At 33.8% G+C, this 20671-nt stretch overlaps 6 protein-coding genes across 9 annotated transcripts; 4 read left to right on the top strand and 2 right to left on the bottom strand.

Moving 5' to 3' along the window:
- The first annotated feature begins 228 nt into the window (after positions 1-228).
- On the top strand, positions 229-2866 carry Sin1 (SAPK-interacting protein 1). 3 transcript variants are annotated; one of them, XM_023390770.2, is made up of 8 exons: positions 229-558; positions 655-985; positions 1071-1208; positions 1298-1578; positions 1655-1824; positions 1893-2180; positions 2274-2527; positions 2599-2866. In XM_023390770.2, exons 2-8 carry the CDS (start codon positions 913-915, stop codon positions 2796-2798), a joined length of 1404 nt encoding a protein of 467 aa, XP_023246538.2. In that variant the 5' UTR covers positions 229-558; positions 655-912; the 3' UTR covers positions 2799-2866. The 3 variants fall into 3 exon arrangements, with proteins under 3 accessions (XP_023246538.2, XP_014214374.2, XP_089448884.1); XM_014358888.3 differs by having other exon boundaries at positions 1071-1226; XM_089592758.1 differs by lacking the exon at positions 229-558 and having other exon boundaries at positions 570-985; positions 1071-1226.
- Positions 2867-3101: 235 nt separating this feature from the next.
- On the bottom strand, positions 3102-3971 carry LOC106643668 (uncharacterized). The gene is made up of 2 exons (XM_089592757.1): positions 3688-3971; positions 3102-3602 (listed from the first exon to the last, which is right to left on the bottom strand). Exons 1-2 carry the CDS (start codon positions 3791-3793, stop codon positions 3172-3174), a joined length of 537 nt encoding a protein of 178 aa, XP_089448883.1. The 5' UTR covers positions 3794-3971; the 3' UTR covers positions 3102-3171.
- A 604-nt stretch (positions 3972-4575) lies between these two features.
- LOC106643667 (calcyclin-binding protein) lies at positions 4576-6152 on the top strand. 2 transcript variants are annotated; one of them, XM_014358890.2, is made up of 3 exons: positions 4576-4861; positions 4931-4963; positions 5350-6152. In XM_014358890.2, exons 2-3 carry the CDS (start codon positions 4937-4939, stop codon positions 6025-6027), a joined length of 705 nt encoding a protein of 234 aa, XP_014214376.2. In that variant the 5' UTR covers positions 4576-4861; positions 4931-4936; the 3' UTR covers positions 6028-6152. The 2 variants fall into 2 exon arrangements, with proteins under 2 accessions (XP_014214376.2, XP_014214377.2); XM_014358891.2 differs by having other exon boundaries at positions 4577-4963.
- A 56-nt stretch (positions 6153-6208) lies between these two features.
- Agpat1 (1-Acylglycerol-3-phosphate O-acyltransferase 1) lies at positions 6209-9470 on the bottom strand. Its single transcript, XM_014358889.2, has 4 exons — positions 8354-9470; positions 7956-8271; positions 7702-7867; positions 6209-7619 (listed from the first exon to the last, which is right to left on the bottom strand). The coding sequence occupies exons 1-4, from the start codon at positions 8554-8556 to the stop codon at positions 7450-7452; spliced, it is 855 nt and encodes a 284-aa protein (XP_014214375.2). The 5' UTR covers positions 8557-9470; the 3' UTR covers positions 6209-7449.
- A 1291-nt stretch (positions 9471-10761) lies between these two features.
- On the top strand, positions 10762-16907 carry LOC106643614 (uncharacterized). Its single transcript, XM_089593001.1, has 11 exons — positions 10762-11169; positions 11313-12739; positions 12818-13020; positions 13088-13232; positions 13301-13522; positions 13605-13709; positions 14809-15628; positions 15726-15936; positions 16042-16258; positions 16354-16397; positions 16826-16907. Exons 2-11 carry the CDS (start codon positions 11357-11359, stop codon positions 16905-16907), a joined length of 3432 nt encoding a protein of 1143 aa, XP_089449127.1. The 5' UTR covers positions 10762-11169; positions 11313-11356.
- On the top strand, positions 16892-17564 carry LOC149374586 (ATP synthase F(0) complex subunit k, mitochondrial). Its single transcript, XM_089592916.1, has 2 exons — positions 16892-17112; positions 17239-17564. Exons 1-2 carry the CDS (start codon positions 17026-17028, stop codon positions 17311-17313), a joined length of 162 nt encoding a protein of 53 aa, XP_089449042.1. The 5' UTR covers positions 16892-17025; the 3' UTR covers positions 17314-17564.
- The last annotated feature ends 3107 nt before the right edge of the window (positions 17565-20671 follow it).

Below are 20671 nucleotides of genomic sequence, written 5' to 3'. Positions count from 1 at the left end.
CCATATAACTTTTTTTTGCTTTGCAGGCCTATGTAATAACATAAGTATAGGCCGATGTACTGAAAAATAGTTACATGGTACGACCCCAGGATCCGTACCATATAACTATTTTTCTGTACATCGGCCTATGTTATAACATAGGCCTGTGAAGCAAAAAAAAGTTATATGGTACGGCCCCAGGGCTGACTCGGACTTTTGGTTCTCGAACCAACTCTCGTGAACGCGTGTGTTTTTCAGTCTTTTGGTCCCAGAACCACCGAACCGAAATTTGAACGAACCTTTTTATACGCTCTCCCCTCATATGCGTTTGGCATTTGATTTATGTGTTGTGTGTTTACTTATATATTTACTTACCTACTGATAGTATTGATGTTCTAATTTCCAATTTAATCTGTTCGTGCAAAAGTAAACATCTACACAACATACATTTACACATAGAAACTCAATTTATGAAAAATTAAGTTTCGTTAACAAACTCGTTCAAAGATTATCAACTGAAATATCGTAAAGCAACGGTAAAAAAAAAAAAAAAAAAAATACCAAATTTCATTACAAGAGGTTGGTGTGCATTTACTCGTCCTTCATATTATTGATAATCAGTACATTTTGAACAATATTCACAATCTAATTCTACTCTGACCTACGTCTGGACAGCATATAATTAAAAGGACGATTCGTGAGCACACAGTGCAAGAGAAACGTGAGCTGGTTACACACGTCAATTGACAAATTGAAGAAAACAATGGGTATTTATTTGGTGCGGTTTATAAACTTTATCTGTCGGAGATTGTTTATGAAAAAATAAGAAACAAACAAGTAGCGCAAGGCATACAAATACACGTTTGAGATATTTTGGACGCCCTCAACCCTCCTTGAATACCACTTCTAATCTTATACCTGTGATATTTTAAAATGGCTTTATACGACAATCCACATTGGATGTTAGTATATATTAAGGACAGTTTTATGTACAGCGACAAGACAGGTTTTTTTTTTCAATCAATATTAACTAATTGATTCTCTTTTTCTTTTTTTGCAAGGTACTCATATGGCTTTTTATATATTTCCAGGCAAAGCAGAAAGTGTTATGATAAAAGATGATTTTCCTAAGATTTTACAAAGTAAAGGAATGGAACCATTGCCTGAAGCTGTAGATAGCGATGAAGAAGATTTTGAGGCTGTAATAGGTTCTAGTGATATTGAGATTGGTAATTTAGGAAACTTTGGTAGGTTATTCAGCTTTAAGTTTTCGTTAACTTGATTAGCATGCGGGTAATTATTGAAAATTTGTTCATAGATAAGGAATATGGTCACAGGCATAGAACAAGTACAGCTCAGCGTTTGGAAAGATTGGATATGGAAAGAAATAAGGCATCCAAAATCAAGCACATTAAGTGGGAATACAATCCAAACAATATAAGTGCGGAAGAGCAAAAAGAATTGTTTAAAAAAAAAGATTTGCAAATGATCAAACTGGAAGAAATTGCTAGTAAAAGATCTTTACTTTCGGAACAGCTCGAAAGGAGCAAAACTACACCTCTTAATCCTTTTATGGCTTATGCAAAATACGACGGGGATGTGAGTGGAGACCCTACATTTTTAAGAAATATTAATTTGTTTTTAATGTTAGGTGAAACTAAAATTTTTCATCTAGATACACATTGGAGTACCTGTAAAAAAAATAAAGATATTTATGTGCATGCTTCCTACAGACCAAAGATCATACCCTTTGCACGTTGCTGTTACTACAAATGCCACAGTTGAAGAATTTATTGGACTTATATTCTATAGATATTTCAATGTTCATTCCGAAATGAAATTTCAGTGAGTTTGTGACATTATTTAACTTGAAATTCAATAATACAGACAACTCCAATTTAATTTATTTCTAGACAAGACCTCAGTAAATACGGATTGTACATGGCAGAAGATGATGGTGAAGTGGATCGAGATTTTCCTTGTTTGGATCCAAAAGAAATGATGGCAAAGTTTGACTTTGCAACGCTAGGCCTTGTTGAATTACAACCCAATGAAAAAGAACGTCATGATACTATTAAAACTTTGACAACTCGTAAGAATGAGTTAGAAAAGATAGATAAATTGCAAGAAGTAGCTAGTGATCTTGCTAAAATGGCTGTACATACTAACGCCATGGAAGCTCCTTTTTATCAATCTTACAGGTTTGTGCGATTTTTTTGAATTAATGCCACTTACATTTTTGGTCACTCAATTATATATATAAAAAAAAAAAAAAAAAAAAACCTTTATTTTAGAGTCTGCATCATTAATAAAGTTAGAACAAAGACTGAAGTACAACTCGGAATATCTGGGGAAAAAATAGAAATTGATCCTGTTATCACCAGTAAAGGTGCTAGCAGATTTTGGCATAGACAACGAGCTGTAACACACAACATGAACAATGTTGCTTTTAGTGGAGTAATAGATTTTAAAGGATCAAAATCCGTTTTTACATTAATAATTAGCCACTGCGATCCTCACATTTCTAGAGCATTAGAAGGCTTAAATGGTAAATAGACAGGGTAATTTTTAAATTAATAAACATTCTTATTCAGTATCTTTAAATTATAATTTTCGCAGTATCCATTAGCGGCACTCGATCTCTTAGGCGATCAGCATCATTTAAAAGTTACGAATTCGAAGCTGAGTCTGCTGTTGCCAATGAAATAGTAACAAAAATAAATTCTATATTGGAAATGACAAGCAGTGCAACAGTGAAAGAGTATCAAAATTACAAAGACCGTAAAGCTAGAAGAAAAAGTTTCCACACCCACAGATGACCACTTTACTATGTTACACGTTTTGTTATTGTTGAATAAAAAAAAAAAAAAAAAAAAAAAAAATATTTGAAACTTTTTACAAATATAAATTGCAATAATTAAAATTATATTTCAGTTAACCATTATGAGAAAAAAAAATGCCCAGTGAGTAATTTAAGGTTTTTAAAAATATTTGTTCTTGGAAGTATTAAACATGTTAATGTATGCTACTTGACAGTAGAAATAAACACTTGTGACTAATTGTAAGATATATGTACAATTAAGTTCATAATTAAATGTGAAATTTTTTTAATACTGTCGAGTTTTTATTTACTTAATACTATTTCAATACAATAAAAAGTAATACATAAAAGTTGCTTTAAAATTTCGTATCTTATTCTAACTCTGAAAATTGAATGATCCTGTGCATGACACTAACTGTTTCACTCTTTAGTTTTTCCACTGACTTTAAAGCACAGTTTTCAGCACAAAGATTTAAAAAAGTTACTTTCGATGCCATTGCATACAGTTGAAAAACGTTTTTGTTAAACTCTTCATAGTCCGGCCTTTCTTTCAGAAACACTCTTTCAGAATCAGATAGAAATGAGGTGTCTAAAGACTTTTCTTGATTTTTATCGCGTTTCATCAAGTCCTGCACTCGAGATTTTCTTTTTGTATAAACCTCACGCCACTGCTTGTCCTCCTCACTCAAATCATTCATGTACTTTTTAATATCAAATAACTCCGATTCACTTTCAAGTTTTAATCTTTTTGTTTCTGGAGTCTCTGGACTAGTTTCTTCGGTAATATTTGCATTTTCAAGATCTAGAATCAAAAGTAAGTATGATTACAATTGATGTTATTCAGATATTAAGAAGAAGAAAAATAAAAATTTAAATAACTAAAGAACCTTTTTCTTTGGGGACAATCGACTGCCTCTGAAAGATCAGAGATCTTCGCTTGTTAATTGGACCAATCTCTAGATGGCTGATGTTTTCTTGTTTGGAGTGATCCATTTTTTCATAATGTTGAAAAATAATAGAATCAACTAAACTGAATGCTTACAATCATATTTATAACCGTTATTTTATAGAGAGAGTAGCAATGGTATAGTTAGGTACCTTAGTCGTGAATACGAATTCCAGACAGACCAAGAGCTGAGGCCGAAGGGTGATCAAAATTTTAACCAGCCGCTACTCTCATCAGAATTGAGGAACCCTTATGATTTGAGGAGATCCGAAATATTTCGGTCATATTTCATAGTGGTGAAGAGTTATGTGGTAATTATAGTGGTGCCGTATGGTCTTTTTTATTAACCAGCCGCAAATTACACCAATGGATAGAAAATAAAAAGTGGTCAACTGAAAGTACCATTTGCGGCAAGATTAGAATGCATTTTGTACCCGAAACTCAACCTCCAAAAATATAGACTCCCCACCCGATCTTATGTATAATACTCATCTAAGATAATAGATGAGGCATCACAGATAACATTATAGATAAGAATACAATATCTACATTTTTGGAAGTCGATTTTCGGGTACAAGATGCATTTTAATCTTGCCGCAAATGGCACATCTTACTAACCACTTTTTATTTTCTATCCATTGGTGTAAGTTGCGGCTGGTTAATAAAAAAGACTATACGGCACTACTATAATTACCACATAACTCTTCACCAATATGAAATATGACCGAAATATTTCGGATCTCCACGAATCATAAGATTCCTCAATCCTGGTGAGAGTGGCGGCTGGTTAAGATTTTGACCACCCTCGGACCTCAGCTCTTGGTCTATACTATACCAGCTATAATATACCTGTACTGACACTATACTATACTATTCGAGAAAATTCTTCAGCCGATGGGTATGTAGATACTTATCTAAAAGTGTGACACTCCAAACTCTGAAATCTGAGAGCTCGTACTTTAGATCTCAGCTTTAGCTGTACGTTTGAAATTCGAATCGTCGACTAAGATATATTTATACGAAGCACAAATAGATACAGAAAATTCCCAATACTGTGATAACAAATTGCCATTTGCCAAGTCAAGTATATATTCAGAGCTGTAAAGAAGAACGAGGTATATACATATTTGTCAACAAGTTGGTGGTGTGATTACAAGTTTTTGATTGAATTTTTTTATCTACAGGAGAAAATGAGCATGTCATCGCGTATCAACGAAGTAAGTGTTCGTTACTAACTTTATTGAGCTTTGGTTCATTTCACAAAAACAATAAAATTTGAAATGCTTAAAAACTGCACGTGTATGCAAGATTTCAGTAAAAAGCACGTGGCAAATACACCTGCACTAAATATTTTGAATATTTACTAAGTATACTATACTTACTCGAGAACGTTCTAGAATAATACGATTGTCACTCACAGATAGTCACACATGTGCATTATTTTTCTTTGTTTTAGTAGGTGTTGACTTTACGGTTTTCTGTTAGTCAAAAGTAAAGCGATTCATTAATGCATGAATTTAATATGTAAAACTACTAAGCTTTACTTATGATGTAAAAAAAATTGAATAAATTTCTTTTTAAAAATGTGTTCTTCTGTTTTTAGATTAAACTAGATCTCGAAGATCTCAATTCCTTGCTGGAAAACGCAACACGTCAAAAGTCTAAGGATTTGATTTCCCTTGAAATAAGAAGATTGCAGTCAGAATTAATCAATGTACAGAACCCGGTAGAACTTCAGGATGTAGAAATGAAATCTGCTAAAGGAGTCCCCACTGGGCAAAAATGCTACGATATCAAATTAAATAATTATGCTTGGGATCAATCTGATAACTTTGTCAAGTTGTATGTCACCCTCAATAAAGTAGAGTCTCTTCCAAAGGAAGCAGTGTATTGCAAATTTTCTGACAGATCGATGGAACTGCATGTTACTGGCCTCGAGAATAAAAATTACATCCTTCCCATCAATAATTTATGTGAAGCCATTGATACAGAAAAAAGTTATACCAAAGTCAAGACAGATATGATTTATGTATACTTAGCCAAGAAGACTAAAAAAACTTGGTCTCACATAACAACTGTTGAAAAAATGTTGAAGGAAGCCAAATCTAACATGTTTAAGGATGACACGGACAACCTCAGCGCCGATCCGAATGCTGGTATTATGAATATAATGAAGAAAATGTATCAGGAAGGAGATGATGAAATGAAAAAGACAATTGCCAAGGCTTGGACAGAGAGTCAAGAGAAAAAAGGAATGGGATCAGACTTGCCAGGTTTTTAATAATATTTGATATTAGAAGTATTAAACATGTTAATGTATGCTACTTGACAGTAGAAATAAACACATGTGACTGATTATAAGGTATATGTACAAGTTCACAATTAAATATGGAATTTTTTTTAATACTGTTGAGTTTTTATTTACTTAATACAACTTCAATATATAGTTTACTTATGTAGAATTTTTCAGTTGCATTCTTGATTTCTTTCGTTCTTTTATATTATTCTTGATTGCTACATAAAAACTTTTTTAGTTTAAATTACATACCAAATTTACAAAACACTAAATAAATAGGAAAATACTCATCTAGGGAATGTATCCAGTTTAAGACAATGAGTGAAAAAAATGCACAATAATTGTTTATTATACCAGGGAATCGTATTTTGATAGTGGAATTTCAAAAGTTTCAATAATTTATATTTTTTTGGAATTTCATCATATTGATTTGATTCCCTCAACGACATCTATAAATTTATATAACTTCAAAAGATATTTATTTCATAACTTACAAATATTGGTAACATGATATCTGACTGACTTTTTCTCTGAGTCTTTTAATAAGCGTTTGGATTGCATACTCGCAAAAAAGTTGAATCACACTTTATCTTACAATTTCGTGTCCATAACTATTTAGAGGGTTTTACAATTAATTTGTAGGTATACAATTCGAACGTACATAATAAAAATTATGCAGATGCTGTGGTTTGTTATATTCATACAAACTTTTTTGACGGTTTGCTCTGTACAAGGGGTATTTATCACCGGTTTTACATTTCTAATGGTATAACTATAAAACTAGCCATTATTCATAAATTTAATTTAATTGGTCATATTAGTAACGATAATTGAGCATTATTTTTTCAATTTGTCTAGTTTTGATATAATGTTTCATTTATGTTCATGATTAAACTTAAAAAATTAAAAATAATTTTTGAAAAAAAACTGATATTTATTCAAAACATACTTGAAGAAAAATTAACGAATAGTAAGGCACGATTGTTTGATAACTGTTGGAGTTTCAAATGTTTAATTGATTTTTTTTATTAAAAAAAATTCTGAGATCAAATAAATGGCTAGAGTTGATTTGGATAAAAATTTTTAATATATACACTATCAGTTATCTACATTATGCAATAATAAAAAATAAAATCATAAGAGGTACAAATAAAAATTGCGCATTTGAAATTTTAAGTTGAGAAGAATATTGAAAATTTAAAAACAATAAAATACAATTTAATATAATCCATTATTAAAATACATAATATCAGTAAATTTTCTCCAGTCTACTAAATTTGATTGCAATAACAATTGAAATACTGATAAGTTCCAAATATTGAACCGATTCTTTTTTAATCAACAAAATAACATAAAATTTTTACACATTGTTACCAACACTCTGGAGCTTTCCATTAATCTTATATTCTACCGTTCTTCTTCTTCTTTGGTAATCCTAAATGACGATAGTATTTCTTGATTAGTTGAGTTAAATACTTGTGTCATTAAATCTTTGGTTTTTTCTAATAAATCAGGAACATCTTTGACTTGTAAGCCTTTGGTCGAGATTGGTGGTAAGGCTGTAATTATCACACGTCCTTGAAATGAAAAAAATTCAACCTACTATCAAGATCATGATGCGCAAAAGTAAAATTTAGCATATTAGTATGTAGAATAAACCTGAATCCAAGCGCTTTTCCGACTTAGACATAAAATAATAAGACGAGTATACCACTGGCAATATCGGTAACTGAGCATTAATGGCAACATGAAAGGCACCCTTCTTAAATGAGTGAATTTGTCCAGTGTTGCGCCTTGTGCCCTCCGGGAAGATCCATAATTTAGTCTGACAAATTTTAAAGCATCAAAGCATGTTATTAAATAGTGCTAAGGTGATCAGCGCAATAAAGCTTGATAAAGTTTTATGTTGCTACCTTATTATCTTTCAAATGTTCAACTGCCGTATTGATGACAGACCTTGCTTTTTCAGAATTCATCCTGTCAATAAAAATAAGTCCACACAACCAAGCTGCTAGTCCAAAGGGCCAAGCATAAAAAAGTTCCCTCTTAGCAACTACAGTACATTTGTCCATTACTGGCCAGAGATCAAACATTCCCAAAATATCCAGTGAGCTTTGGTGATTGGCTACTATAACACATGCCCTCTCCTTCTCCAAATGTTCACGTCCTCTGATATGCCATCTTATTCCCAGTAAACTGCTTATGTGGTGGCATGCGGAAGAGGCTAATCTGTAAATAAGACATTTAAATAATTTACTACAATATATGGTCACACGATGGTAATTTGGTAATTGTTTTTCCTTTTACTTACAATAAATTTTTTACATTCTTAGGACGGAACATCATGATTGGTATGAGTATAATGGCATTCACCATGACAATTCCATAATACACGAAGAACTTGAAATGGTAACGAAAGGTCTTGCTTCCCTCGTAGAGAAATGGCAATGAAATTAAGCAGATGCCCAGTATCCACTCGAGGAGAGATAGGGGTGCCGCGGTGATAATCGCCATTGTTTCGAGTTGTATTCAACCGAATTGGAAGATAATAGTAATGTACCGAGATATTATTGAACTCGGTACATCAAACCAAAAGCTTGTTCATTTACACATAACGACCTTGCGTTCTGCATGGATTTTTCCTCATATAACTAATGATAATTCATATGGATAATGATGATCCGATAACGGACAATAACGTTACCAAATACATGTATTACGAGCAGTGCAGTTACTGCTATCGGGAATATTGCCGCAGCTGCTGCTGCTGCCACTGATGACGATATTTAATGATGTTATCATCACTGCGAAATAACATGATTTGCGGATAAAAAAAAGTTTAACAGCAAACGTATAACTGATCGCCGTTCAAGATAAGTGTAGTTATTAGCGACAAAATAATTAATTCACGTTCAAGAGGTCCAAACACTCGATTATTTCTTTGAAGTACATCTGCTGCGTGTACCGCAGTGTGTCTATTCCTCCTTTGTAAATACTATGTAATTATTTACATTTTCGGCGCTTGTAGCGGATACTGCATCATATATAAGTACAAGTACACTTATTGATGTATATATACAGAGTGTGTCACCTATCAATAAAGAGGCTTCTCGCTTTCTGCGTCTCCCTTCAGCTGATTTTTTTTCCTCTCCTGCACTGCTTTTCGGTCTACCTACTTATTTCGCTCAATTATCTCGGCTTATCTTTTGCGCCTGCAACTTCCGTAAATTTATGGAGCGTTCACCCCGTGCAGCTGTCAGTATACGTCTACCTATATATTATGTATTACTTATATTTTTATCAACGAACAACCGAACTACCGAAGGCTGATATGACGGAGACACGCATGCACACGACAGCACAGGCCAGAAGAATTAGTGGTGCCACGGGCAAGACAAACGCTACACTGATCTTCGACCGAATCGTGAGACTCTCTCGGTGCAGGCTTTATTGAATTGATGATTGAAAATACCGCAACTATGACAGGCAAAATAAAGGCGCGAGGGTGTAGATATGTGTGTGTGTGTGTATGTGTCTAACCGTATATATACACGTACACGCCTACGCCACAACGCCGCCCTCGCGTGTTATTATTTGGTTTCAGGGGTGGTAAACGCAGGAGCATGCAGGGCTCTTATCCGTATCTTATCGGGTTCTAAAAGTGGTGGTGAAACTAGTGAAAGTGAAAAACGCCATGGCACGAGTGCTAGGTACTTACCTGGCGAAAGCTTTCAAAAACCATGCCGCTCGATGAGAAGGAACGACCCCGCTAATACCTACGTCATATTATTGTTTTTTAATTAAATTTTAAATCAACTACCAAAGTGTCTTGTCGCAATGAAAAGTATATAACAAGAGTCACGCAGTAGAGTAAAAAGATAAACTCCCTGTAGGTACGTACACACTCACGACTACCTTCATTATAATCAGGTGGTAAATAAACAAACATTAGCGTGAGTCTTACATTTATACGAGTCAATTTTATATTACATACTGATTAATATCGGATAAATGTTTTTTAATAGTGTAAAATAATATGGAAAATGTTGCTTTCAAATGCTTTGGACATATATATCCTTTACCGGTTATAAATGTAATTAGTAACTCGATAAAAAAGGTTTTTCAATTTTATAAAAAAAAAAAAAAAAAAGCCTTTATGCCCGCGATAATTTCATTCATTTTTTTGCATTGCTTACCAAGTGAAGATGTAAAAAATTTAGTGTTCATTCGATAACTTATTAAAACCTGAAGTTTTTAAACGCATTATCATTAGTTGGGACGTCCTCGTGAATTTCACAGCTGGTTTTGCACATTTGGTGCAAATTTGAAAAAAAACCCAGTGATCGCGCCATCTTGGAATGACGTCACAAGTGAAAATACTTTTTAAAATTATATATAAACTATGTATATAGGTATATTAAAAAAAAAAAAAAAAAAAAAAAAGTCGAAATCACAGGCCCTTGTGGCACCATTAACGTCCAATGTCAGCATTATTATTTATTAAAAAAAAGTGCTGTGTTGTTCTCGGCCCTCAGGTTTTTCTCGAGTTCTCGCACTTCTCGCGTCTCGGCAATTGAAGCTCATGCATACAATCGTACTCTTATTATAAACATATACACTACACTCTCTAAACACAAAATACAGAGGGTAAATAGTAAATATGTATGGTATAGGCATATATAGGTATAGTGCAAGTGCATCTGCTGGTACTCGTGTTTGTGCATCACACAGATCACACTGCATCCGTATATAATATATATATACCTACCTTGGTACATTTGCCGGCTTTTATATTATTGCCGCTAACGCCGCCGTCGCCGAGGCACTCGAGGTCTCACGAATCTCTCAATACCCTCGACCGCAAAGGGTACGTAAATAGGTACTTCGTAAGTTTATCTATAGCCTAAGTATACAGCCGTTAAATAGGTTTACTGCAGATTGTACTAAGAGAGACGTTATCAATAATCGTGCACGTGCATGTCACGGAATTACCTATACCTACCTGTATGTGTACACGAGTGAAACTCTCTGCAGTTTAGCATATTTTTGTTGAAAAAAAAAAAGAGGTTATTTGGTAACTTTGTAGGTTGTTCTTGTGCAATTCACGCCTCATATACGCCATGTGAGGTAAGTAATTATCGTCCAACGTGTTTATCGTGACTGCCTCGTATGTGTATGATAGTTGCTAATGTATGTTGTGCGTATTTGTAGTTGTGTTTTATTGTCAAAGAGAAAACGGAATATATTAACTTATTAGCGTAAGTCGTTAGCGCGAGTTTGTCAGAGAAAAGTTGAGGCCTCCGCGGCGTCGACCATGCCAGCCGGTGACAACGATGAAAGCCTCGAAGAGTTGAAAACGGTCGTGCGGGCGTTGCTCATCTCTCAAGGCCGCAGCGAGACTACGTTGAGAAAATTTTCAACCCTCTACCGAGAAGAGGAGGGTTCGTACCTCAACAGCTGGAAATACGGCCATCCGCACATCGAAAGCCTTCTTAGGAGCCTACCGGATACCTGTAGAGTTAGAACAAATCAGGCTGGTGAGCTCTGCGTCGCTGCCGTCGGCACCGAGAAAACAGCACATGTTAGTGCACTCATATCTAGACAAAGACCGCCCAAAAAGAGGGCTCGACCTATCGCTTACCGAGGACGCAACAATTACTATCAACGCCGTTATGATTTCCCACCACAGAGAAAGGCGACGACAACTTCTACGATATTCCCGGTCTCTTCCGCTACTGTCCTGCAGGTCTTGACTAAGATGAGAAATTCGTTAACGTATTCGAAAACCCGTGGTCTGCGAAAAATCGATGTCCTAGCCCTAGTAAAGTCGGGTCTTGGTAGTCGGGCTTCTACTTATCACGTTAACTCTTTGAACTTTCACTTGTGCGAACTCTCGCACATAGTCGTTGTAAGAGATGACTACATTTATTTCAAAGAAGATGTAGTTGTCACACCGCTGATGAATAAGTCGGTGTCCTATCCCGTGCCACATAACCAGATGCCACCGTTCATACCACCACTTATAAATTCACGTCCTGTGATCGATGTGTCTTCAAAGACAACTGATAACAAGTCGGCTAACCATCTAACGAGTAAACCTCAAGTTACTACGTCAAATGTCAGATCTACCATTTTGAAGCTCAACCAAGCCATTGAATTTTTTACTAAGGCTAATGGACCCATTAATTCTGATACTACAAATGATGTGACAAAATCAGCGTACAATCATACACCTATGAGTAAGCCCAATGACTCAAGTGCTCAAGGTGTGCATCAAGTGATGGTCAGTGGAACCACTATGACTGAAAATAAAGATACAGAAAAGGATATGAAACCCAAAACAAATGGAATTCAAAAAGATAGCGATTTGATCAAGGAAAGAACAAAAATTCGTTTGGAAAAATTAATTGAAAAGTATCCGGAGGGAATGTGGTGCTCAGAGCTGCCCAGCTTATACAAAAAGGAGTATGGTATTGAATTAGAATACAATGAACTTGGGTTTCACGGAGTTGTGGAATTCGTTGCAGCTTTGCCAGAAATCTTTACTGTTACGACACCTGGTGATTCCAAGAAACACATGATTATCAGCACAAAAAAACGAGACAGTAAGGATTATGGAGTACCAAAAAAAACCACTGCTGCCTATTACAATTTTGAAGAGGTTGAAGAAGAAATAGATGCCATTCCTTTAAAATTGGTATAATATATTGTTAATCAATAATTAATAATTTTTTTGAATCAAATCATCCCTACTTGCTTCTTTATACATTTTCAGTCTGAAAAAGTATCTATGGCATTGATTCCTGATGGCTACATGAGTATTAATGAGTCAGTGGATCAAATTCCAGTTTCTTCTTTAGCACCTAACACTGATGATTATTTTGAAGTCACAGTTTCTGAAATATTCACACCATCGTTCTTTTGGATAAAGCTTCGGAAAAATCAGAAGAAATTCAATCTGCTCATGGATCGATTGGGGTAAGGTAGTTGAAAGTTACTACTCTTGTAACTTTAAAAACCTGATTAAAAATTTTTTTTTTTGTAGAGATTACTACAATAATGGTAAGGATCTGCTATCTCTGAAGGTTCCTCAGTGTATTTTGCAGCCAGGATTACATGTAGCTTGCATTTATTCACAACTATGGCATAGGGCCATAATTAAAAAGGTGAAGCATGACGGATTTGTCGTGGTAAGTAATTTTCTATAACAGTTTATGTATAAATCTTGCGCTCAGCGCTCAATGAATTCTCTTTGCAGTTGTTTTTTTACGACTACGGTACAGTAAAGTCTTACAATCCCAACGACATATACTTCTTGCACAAATCATTTTCGATTTTGCCAGCCCAAGCTATAGCTTGCGGTTTACATTATGTCCGACCGATTGGAGCTAATGACTGGCCAAAGACGTCCACATCTGCATTCATAGATAAAGTATGGGACATTCCATTAATAGCAAACATAGGATCTTTAAATGAAGACGTGAGTACTTAAGCTTATTATTTGAAAATGATAATTTTCATCTCGAAATGAAGCATGCTAAAGTTTAGTGAATTATTTTCAGAACAACACAATGATGATATCTTTAACTGACACAACAGACGAGCATGTGGACGAACACATAAACGATTGGATGGTGCAAAATAGATACGCGGAGTGGGGAAAAATGGTTTGTAAAAGAAATACGTTTCTATTACGTCAATATCTACACTGCCAGCAAAATACAGACAGAAAAATGTCTATACCTTATGAGAATTCTAGTGAATCGTTAGCCACTTGTATAAGTTCCGATAAAAAAGCTAAATTATTATTGAGACGTAGAATAAGTTATTCTTCATCTGATGATCAAATAGTGTACATATACAATGACATTGAAAATCAAAACTGTTTGAGATCTCCAAATCTTTTTAAACGATATAAAAATTTATGCCATGAACGATCAAACAAATCTCCAAGTTTAATGAAAATTGATCTGAACAAAATTAATGATAGTAGTAGTGAGATTTCTCGTCAAGAGTATCAAACATTAAATTCAATTGAAAACAAATCTGTCATTGTAAATGAAGAGAAAGCTGAGCTCTCTTATTTTGACAAATTTCATAATTTGTTTGAGACTGACAGTGTCGCACTTAATGAAGATGAATTCGACATGGTTTACGACTCTTATATCTGTGCTCGTGGGCGAATGGATCACATAGATTGGTCGACCATAAATTCAAAAAAAAATAGTTCGCGTTCTAAATCCCTGTTTAATCACATTAAAAAAGTAGCACTAGCTTAATCGGTTGTATCAAAAATTCTTATTTTTTAGTATCTAAAGATTTTTTAGTTTTTTACTTTCAAAATTATGCTCAGTAGAATTAATTTAATCAAGTTACTTACTTTTTATCTTATAAGTAAAAAAAATATATATATATATATATAAATCAGCATTTTAAAGACTAACGTAAATGAGAATTTTTTTTTTTTTAATACGTTTTATTTAAGTTAATTGTACGTTTGTATTAAAGTACTCTTGTAACTTTGTTTGTATTTAAAGTTTTGAGACTAAATTACTGTCATTTATATGTACGCAATTTATAAAGATGCTTAAATGTACTAACTTTTTTGTATTGCAGTTTGTGTTATTAATAAAAAAATGACGAAATGGAACTCATTTTTTTTTTTATTTATTAGACTTTCACACAATACATGCATGAAGTATGTTTCATGAATAACAGTTACTATTTACGATAAGTTAAGGAATTATTCTTTATGTTTCAATACAGGCCAGCATCAATAAAATTCCTCTTCACAAATTGTGTTCTTACGATGAAGTGGAATTACTAAAAAAGCGAGATGAAGAGCGCCGTAACAAGCATACATCCGTTAACCAAAATGGGCCAGCTCAAGTGGAGCAGGATACAAAATGCAGTATGATCGATTACATTTCAGGTGATCCAATCACTAAAGATATTGATTCCTCCGTTGAAAGATTGACCGTTGTTAATATGGTGAAACATAATACGAACGTGATGAAAGATGCTAATAAAATGCTTCAATCGATTTCCCCTAATGTGCCTGATGAAGATAAATGTCAAAGTAAAACCTCAAGTTTGGAAAATGATTCGACAAGCGACAGTTTGGCGGAAGTCTCCTTTAATGACAGTCAAGATTTAAATGATTTGAAAAATAGTAGTACTGAAATCCATTCCAATGATGAGTTAACGGTGAATGAAAATAGGCCCATTGCGTTAACTTCAAATGGTGGGCTTAATCGACAACCATCCACGTTTGCTTTTGGCCCACGTTTAACAAACAGCTGCAAATCGGAATATCAGCTTGACAATGAATTTGTGCCTGAAAATATACAAGTGACTGGATATTTGGGTCAGGCTTCATTATCAAGAAATGAAACTAATTTGAATAAAGTAAACGATAAACTAATGCAACAGAATGTTAACAGTGAAGCTGTAAAATCGAATGTTGATGAAGATTCCGTGAAATTTAATCATGATGACCATTATTCTAAAAAGCCTTTATCTCAAACGCAAAACAGTTTAGATGTTAATGGTATTTCAAAAAGCGTTACTACTTTTTTCACAATACGTAAGTTTATTTTAATTATTAATACATTAACTTTTCTATCTAAAGTAAAATATTACAGTAGATGATTTTAAATATTTACTATTATTATTTTTTTCAGATCTTAGTGAAAGATTGGGGCGAAAATTGTTGCATATTTTTCATTACGAGAATCAAGGTTGGTTGTACGTTGCGGAATTCGTTGATATTTTCACCAATTTGAAAGTCCCAAAAGTTTTTGTCAACATCTTAAAGAGTATATTTGATTATTCTTTGTCCTTGAAACATATCAGTAGAGATACAGAGCCTCAAATTTTTGCTCAACTAGATGAGTAAGTGATCAATGATGATATGTTAACTTAGGGGAAAAAAAATCTTACAATGTTTATTGTCAGATTTATCTATTTTTTAAACAATTTTTTAAATACATTTTTTAGAAGTACGTTGGATGCTCCGCGTGAAAATGAAAAACTCAGGTCAGATTTTGATTTGGCACTTATGTCTTTAAGAGATATGTTAATAGTTTTGGAAAAACTTCATGGTGTATCTCCCAAGGCTGTACTTGAAGCCCGGCCTATTATTTTACGATTTAAAGAAGAAGCCGAAAATGTAATTTATGAAAAGTACTACAACAACATGGTTTACGATGCGGTGGTAAGTCTCGCGTCTGTGAATATATAAATTAGTGCATTTAAAATTAATGCTAATGGCAACATTTTTTTATTTATTTATTTTTTTTTTTTTTTCAGAATATAGTTTTAAAGTATAAGGATTTCAGACGAGCCGTGAAACTGTGAGCTTTTTTAAAACTGTTTTTTTATTTATTTGTTAAGCCTTACATTGACTGTTGTAAAATAATTTACTTCTTAATTGTGTGCGAGTCTAGAAAAATTACCTTTTTAAGTAGTTGTGGACATTAAACTTTTTTTTTCGTATTTAAACGTTTTTGATTAGAATTAGTGGTAATATAAATGTACAATATTATGTAGATGTTTTTTGTACACATAGATTAAAATTTTCATACTTATTTTATTGAAAAATCCCCTCATGTAATGATTTGTGATTTAAACCCATCAAGCCTTTAGTAACTATAATTGAAATCCTCCTTTAGCCATTCCAGCCATTTGAAACAATTATCCGTTTGCTAACTAAAAATTACATCAATTTTCGCGCATTACAATTAAATAGCAAGCACTATATTAAATTCACCGCGCCTAGCAGAAGAGTGCGAGATGATGCGCCAGCTCTCGGCGCAGATGGACGAATTATCAATCGAATCCGTGCTTCACGGGCCGTGCAGTAGTGCGAATATACAATACCTACACAGAAAAGTGATTTCTTATAGAAAAAGTCAGTCTCCGCATAGTCGTCGAGACAAATTTTGTCGGCCACCAAATTTTGGATCAAGTTGACAGACAACCATGTCTGGCGCCGATCCACCCGGTTCCGAGAATCTGAAGGGCTTGGCCAAAATCTTCAACAGCCAGACAAACTACGGAAGGGCAAACGTAAGTCTAGCCTTCCATCATCAGTATTACCTAACCTCCTCGTCATAGTCTCTCTCTCTTTATTCGTAGTGTCTCTCGCAACTGCAGTGTTTTAAGTATTTCCGTGTTGCTCTTTTGTTGTTGCAGGTATCGAAGGCCACGTATGGCGCCGTCGCTCTGATTATCTTGTACAATTACCTCAAGCCCAAAAAGAAGAACTAGGCAAGTGCTCAGTGTAAGATTGTTGATAAAAGTCCCTCGGAAAGCGATATGTTTTGTCATTACATAATGATAAGGGCTCTGCTATCACATTGTACGTACATCAAAGAAAGAGAGAGAGCGCAACTATCGAATCATGGAGAAGGCTAAATTATTAATAAATGGTTAAAACGTTTGTTTTCGTTTTCTCTACAATAATTGTATTTCCATTTGTTTTTCGAGATATATGTGTATACTTAACAAAATTTACGTGACTGGCTGTTAGTACCGTAGAATCTGACTTTATCTCGTCCTCAGTTGTCTAGTCCCGTTCCTTCCTCATCGATGAATTTTTTTCCGAAATTCAAAAGTAAAAAATAAAAACGGACAAGTAGTTTTCTAAAAAAAAAAAAAACTCAAGTTTTTGGCTAATGCAGGGTTATTCATAGCATGTTTTCGTGGCATAAGTATTCAGTATTTTATTTTTATCCATACTTTTAATTACATGAAATTTAAATTTTTTATTTTGTAGAATTTTTTTTTAATGCATTGTACATTCGTTGGGAAGCATTAAACAAAATGTATGTACAAACACTACAAACTGATACATTGACATTTTCAATCAGTTATCAAAATGTTTAAAAAATAAAAACATATCAACTTTATGTAATATACACTTATAATTTACGAATAGTCGATGTATTGTAATTTATAAAATACACTGAGAGAGAAGTTATTTTTTGGAATTTTATACATTTACTTGTGGAACACGTTTTCGTATTTGAATAGAAATTAAGATTGCACTGTAAAAAGTACAAGCTTTTAATACAGAGAGTACCCATTGTCAGAGACCGATGTACCTTTTAAGGAGAAATATTTCGAGAATGCTGTAAATCAGCCTCGGTAAGATAGCTATTTGGAAAACTATTATAGTCGAGTTTTTTTTCCATAGGTTTCAAGATAAAAGTATTTGTTGATTTTACAATGGACAATACTTTTGTTATTTAAAAAAATGTATTATCAGCTCTTACAAAGGATAAAAGTAGTAACTAACAACAATATTTTAAGGAAGAGTTTCATTAAAATGAGAAATTTACAGTAACAACTTTACGATATAATAATTTATTTTCTGAATAGTTGATTATTTGAGAAGAAATTTCCAACAACAAATACTTTTCATCACACATGCTATAAAGTATTTTCACATGTAAGGCTAACTTTTATAATAATCATTGACACGTTTGTATTGTGCAACTGTAATAACTCGCACATGATTTTTCGCAATACTTTGAAAGTCATATTACTGTACATAGCGATTTTTTCCCCATAAACTAAAGAAAAAGAGTGTGAAAGTCATTGGCCGCAATCTAAGGCACTTTCTCTCCTCGAATCCCTCAAAACAATCGTAATGGTCAGCCTTGATACCTATGCATCAATTGAGATTTCCTGCTTAAATTCGTTTGAGAAAACTTATTTGCAACATAGGTTTTTTTTTTTTTTTTTTTTTTTTTTTTTTTGTTGAAAATAAAAGTTACGCCTGCATGACAGCGGCATTTCAACGTCAAGAAAAATTTTTTATTTGCCTCGATTTTAATTCATCTTACTACTAATAATATCATTTAAATTTCTATAGATACAAGAGTTCTGATTGCATTATGAAAATACAACCGAATGTAATAAATTCCATATGATATTTACAAGAGGTTTTTGAACAATTAAATATGTAAAATCACATGAGCATCAAACTAATAAAATATTCCGAGATTCGCACGACATTTTTTCACTAAACGGATACATTATATTGAAAACTTGAAAGTTTTTCCACAAGGGCATTCGATAACTTAAAGTATAGTAGGTACGGCCCAAACAAAAAAATAAACGGTAGTTCGTTTTATATTGTACAAATTTGATGATTTTATTTACAGTCACAGCACGCTTTTAGAGGGCCGTTTACGATCGCCGAAATTCGATTGTGCGTGATCGGTAATTGTTGATGGCGACGGGGATGGACAGTAGTACTTATGAGGGAGGGTGAAAATCGCAGACAGCAGTCATTCCGCGGCGCTTGACCATAAATGCAGATAATCCATTTCGGCGGTCCGATGCGGGTAAATAAATAACATTATATGTATAGGTAATGCCAACGCAGTCGTGCATATGAATATACCAACACCCACGCACAACCACATCACACATTTTGACAGAGACTTTTGCGTAGGAATTAACACGTTAGCTATATGTGGTGTCTCGTACATAGTAAAGAAAGAGCGCCTGGCCACGCAACGCCCACACTTGTATGCAAGACTGACAGGTATTCAGCTCATCCAATGTGGAGATGTGTCGAGATGGTGTATAATTATATTCTAAGGTTGCCCGTAAATATATTGAGCAGCTATGTTTGCTCTCGCGTCAAGTCTGAGATTTTTTTTTCTCTGGAAACCTCGAGTTTAACTAAAATCAATAAAATCAGGTAAAGGTCTGTTTGAGAAAAAATAATAATTATAAATAAAAGGTACTCTTTTATCGATCTACACTGTCAGCGACACATTTCACCCCGACGTTGTGAAATACTGTGGCGTTATTGAATAAAAGAAAAATTCGATCCAATCACCTTATTGAATCGCTCCAACAGATCGCACGTATATATATTATATATATATATGCATTGGAATATAATATAAGTATACGGTAGAGGTACTTTCAACAAATTCCATAAACGTCACTGAAATTTTTTATTCGATATTTTTTTTTTTTTTTTTTTTTTCAATCAACAACAATATCTTACTTTGATTTTCTACTCTCAGAAGGTCAAAAAATATTTCAAACTTTGTCGTCACCTATATATACACATCTCTTTATTATTTGTTTTTGTCGATAATACTGAAACGTATTAGCACGCATTACGGCGTCAATACGACTGTATGTACATGGTTTTTTTTTTTTTTTTTTTATTTATTTTTTTTACAAAACTTAAAAAGCTACATTTATCTAAATAAAAATACAATTCACTCGACGCGATTACGTACTATTTTTGGTTTTTTACAACAAAATGTCTTTGATCTGAAATTCAATTACATCATCATTGTTTTCGTCCATATGATACAATAAATCACAAACTCACTCGACAGTTTCAAGAAATTTTTTTCAGTCACGCGCGCTTAATCATCATCGTTCAAAAGTAATTTTTTATTGTGCGCTCCAAAAAACACATCGGCAGCGATGACGTCGACGACCAAAGTCCAGTATACACCCCGATTCCGAAAAATATGTCACACGAGCTCTCAATTACAACTATATACGAGTGTGCGTAAGTATTAGTAGTATAGGCAAGAAATTTACATCGCAAAAGCCATTCGCCGGATCCGAGAACTCCGCTCTCTTC

This window comes from Copidosoma floridanum, unplaced genomic scaffold, assembly GCF_036245765.1.
Source record: "Copidosoma floridanum isolate Cflo_tuat_1 unplaced genomic scaffold, Cflo_Japanese_pri ptg000019l, whole genome shotgun sequence".
Lineage (NCBI taxonomy): Eukaryota > Metazoa > Arthropoda > Insecta > Hymenoptera > Encyrtidae > Copidosoma > Copidosoma floridanum.
The sequence above is the reverse complement of the archived record's forward strand: the minus strand, read 5'-3'. Positions and strand labels throughout refer to the sequence as shown.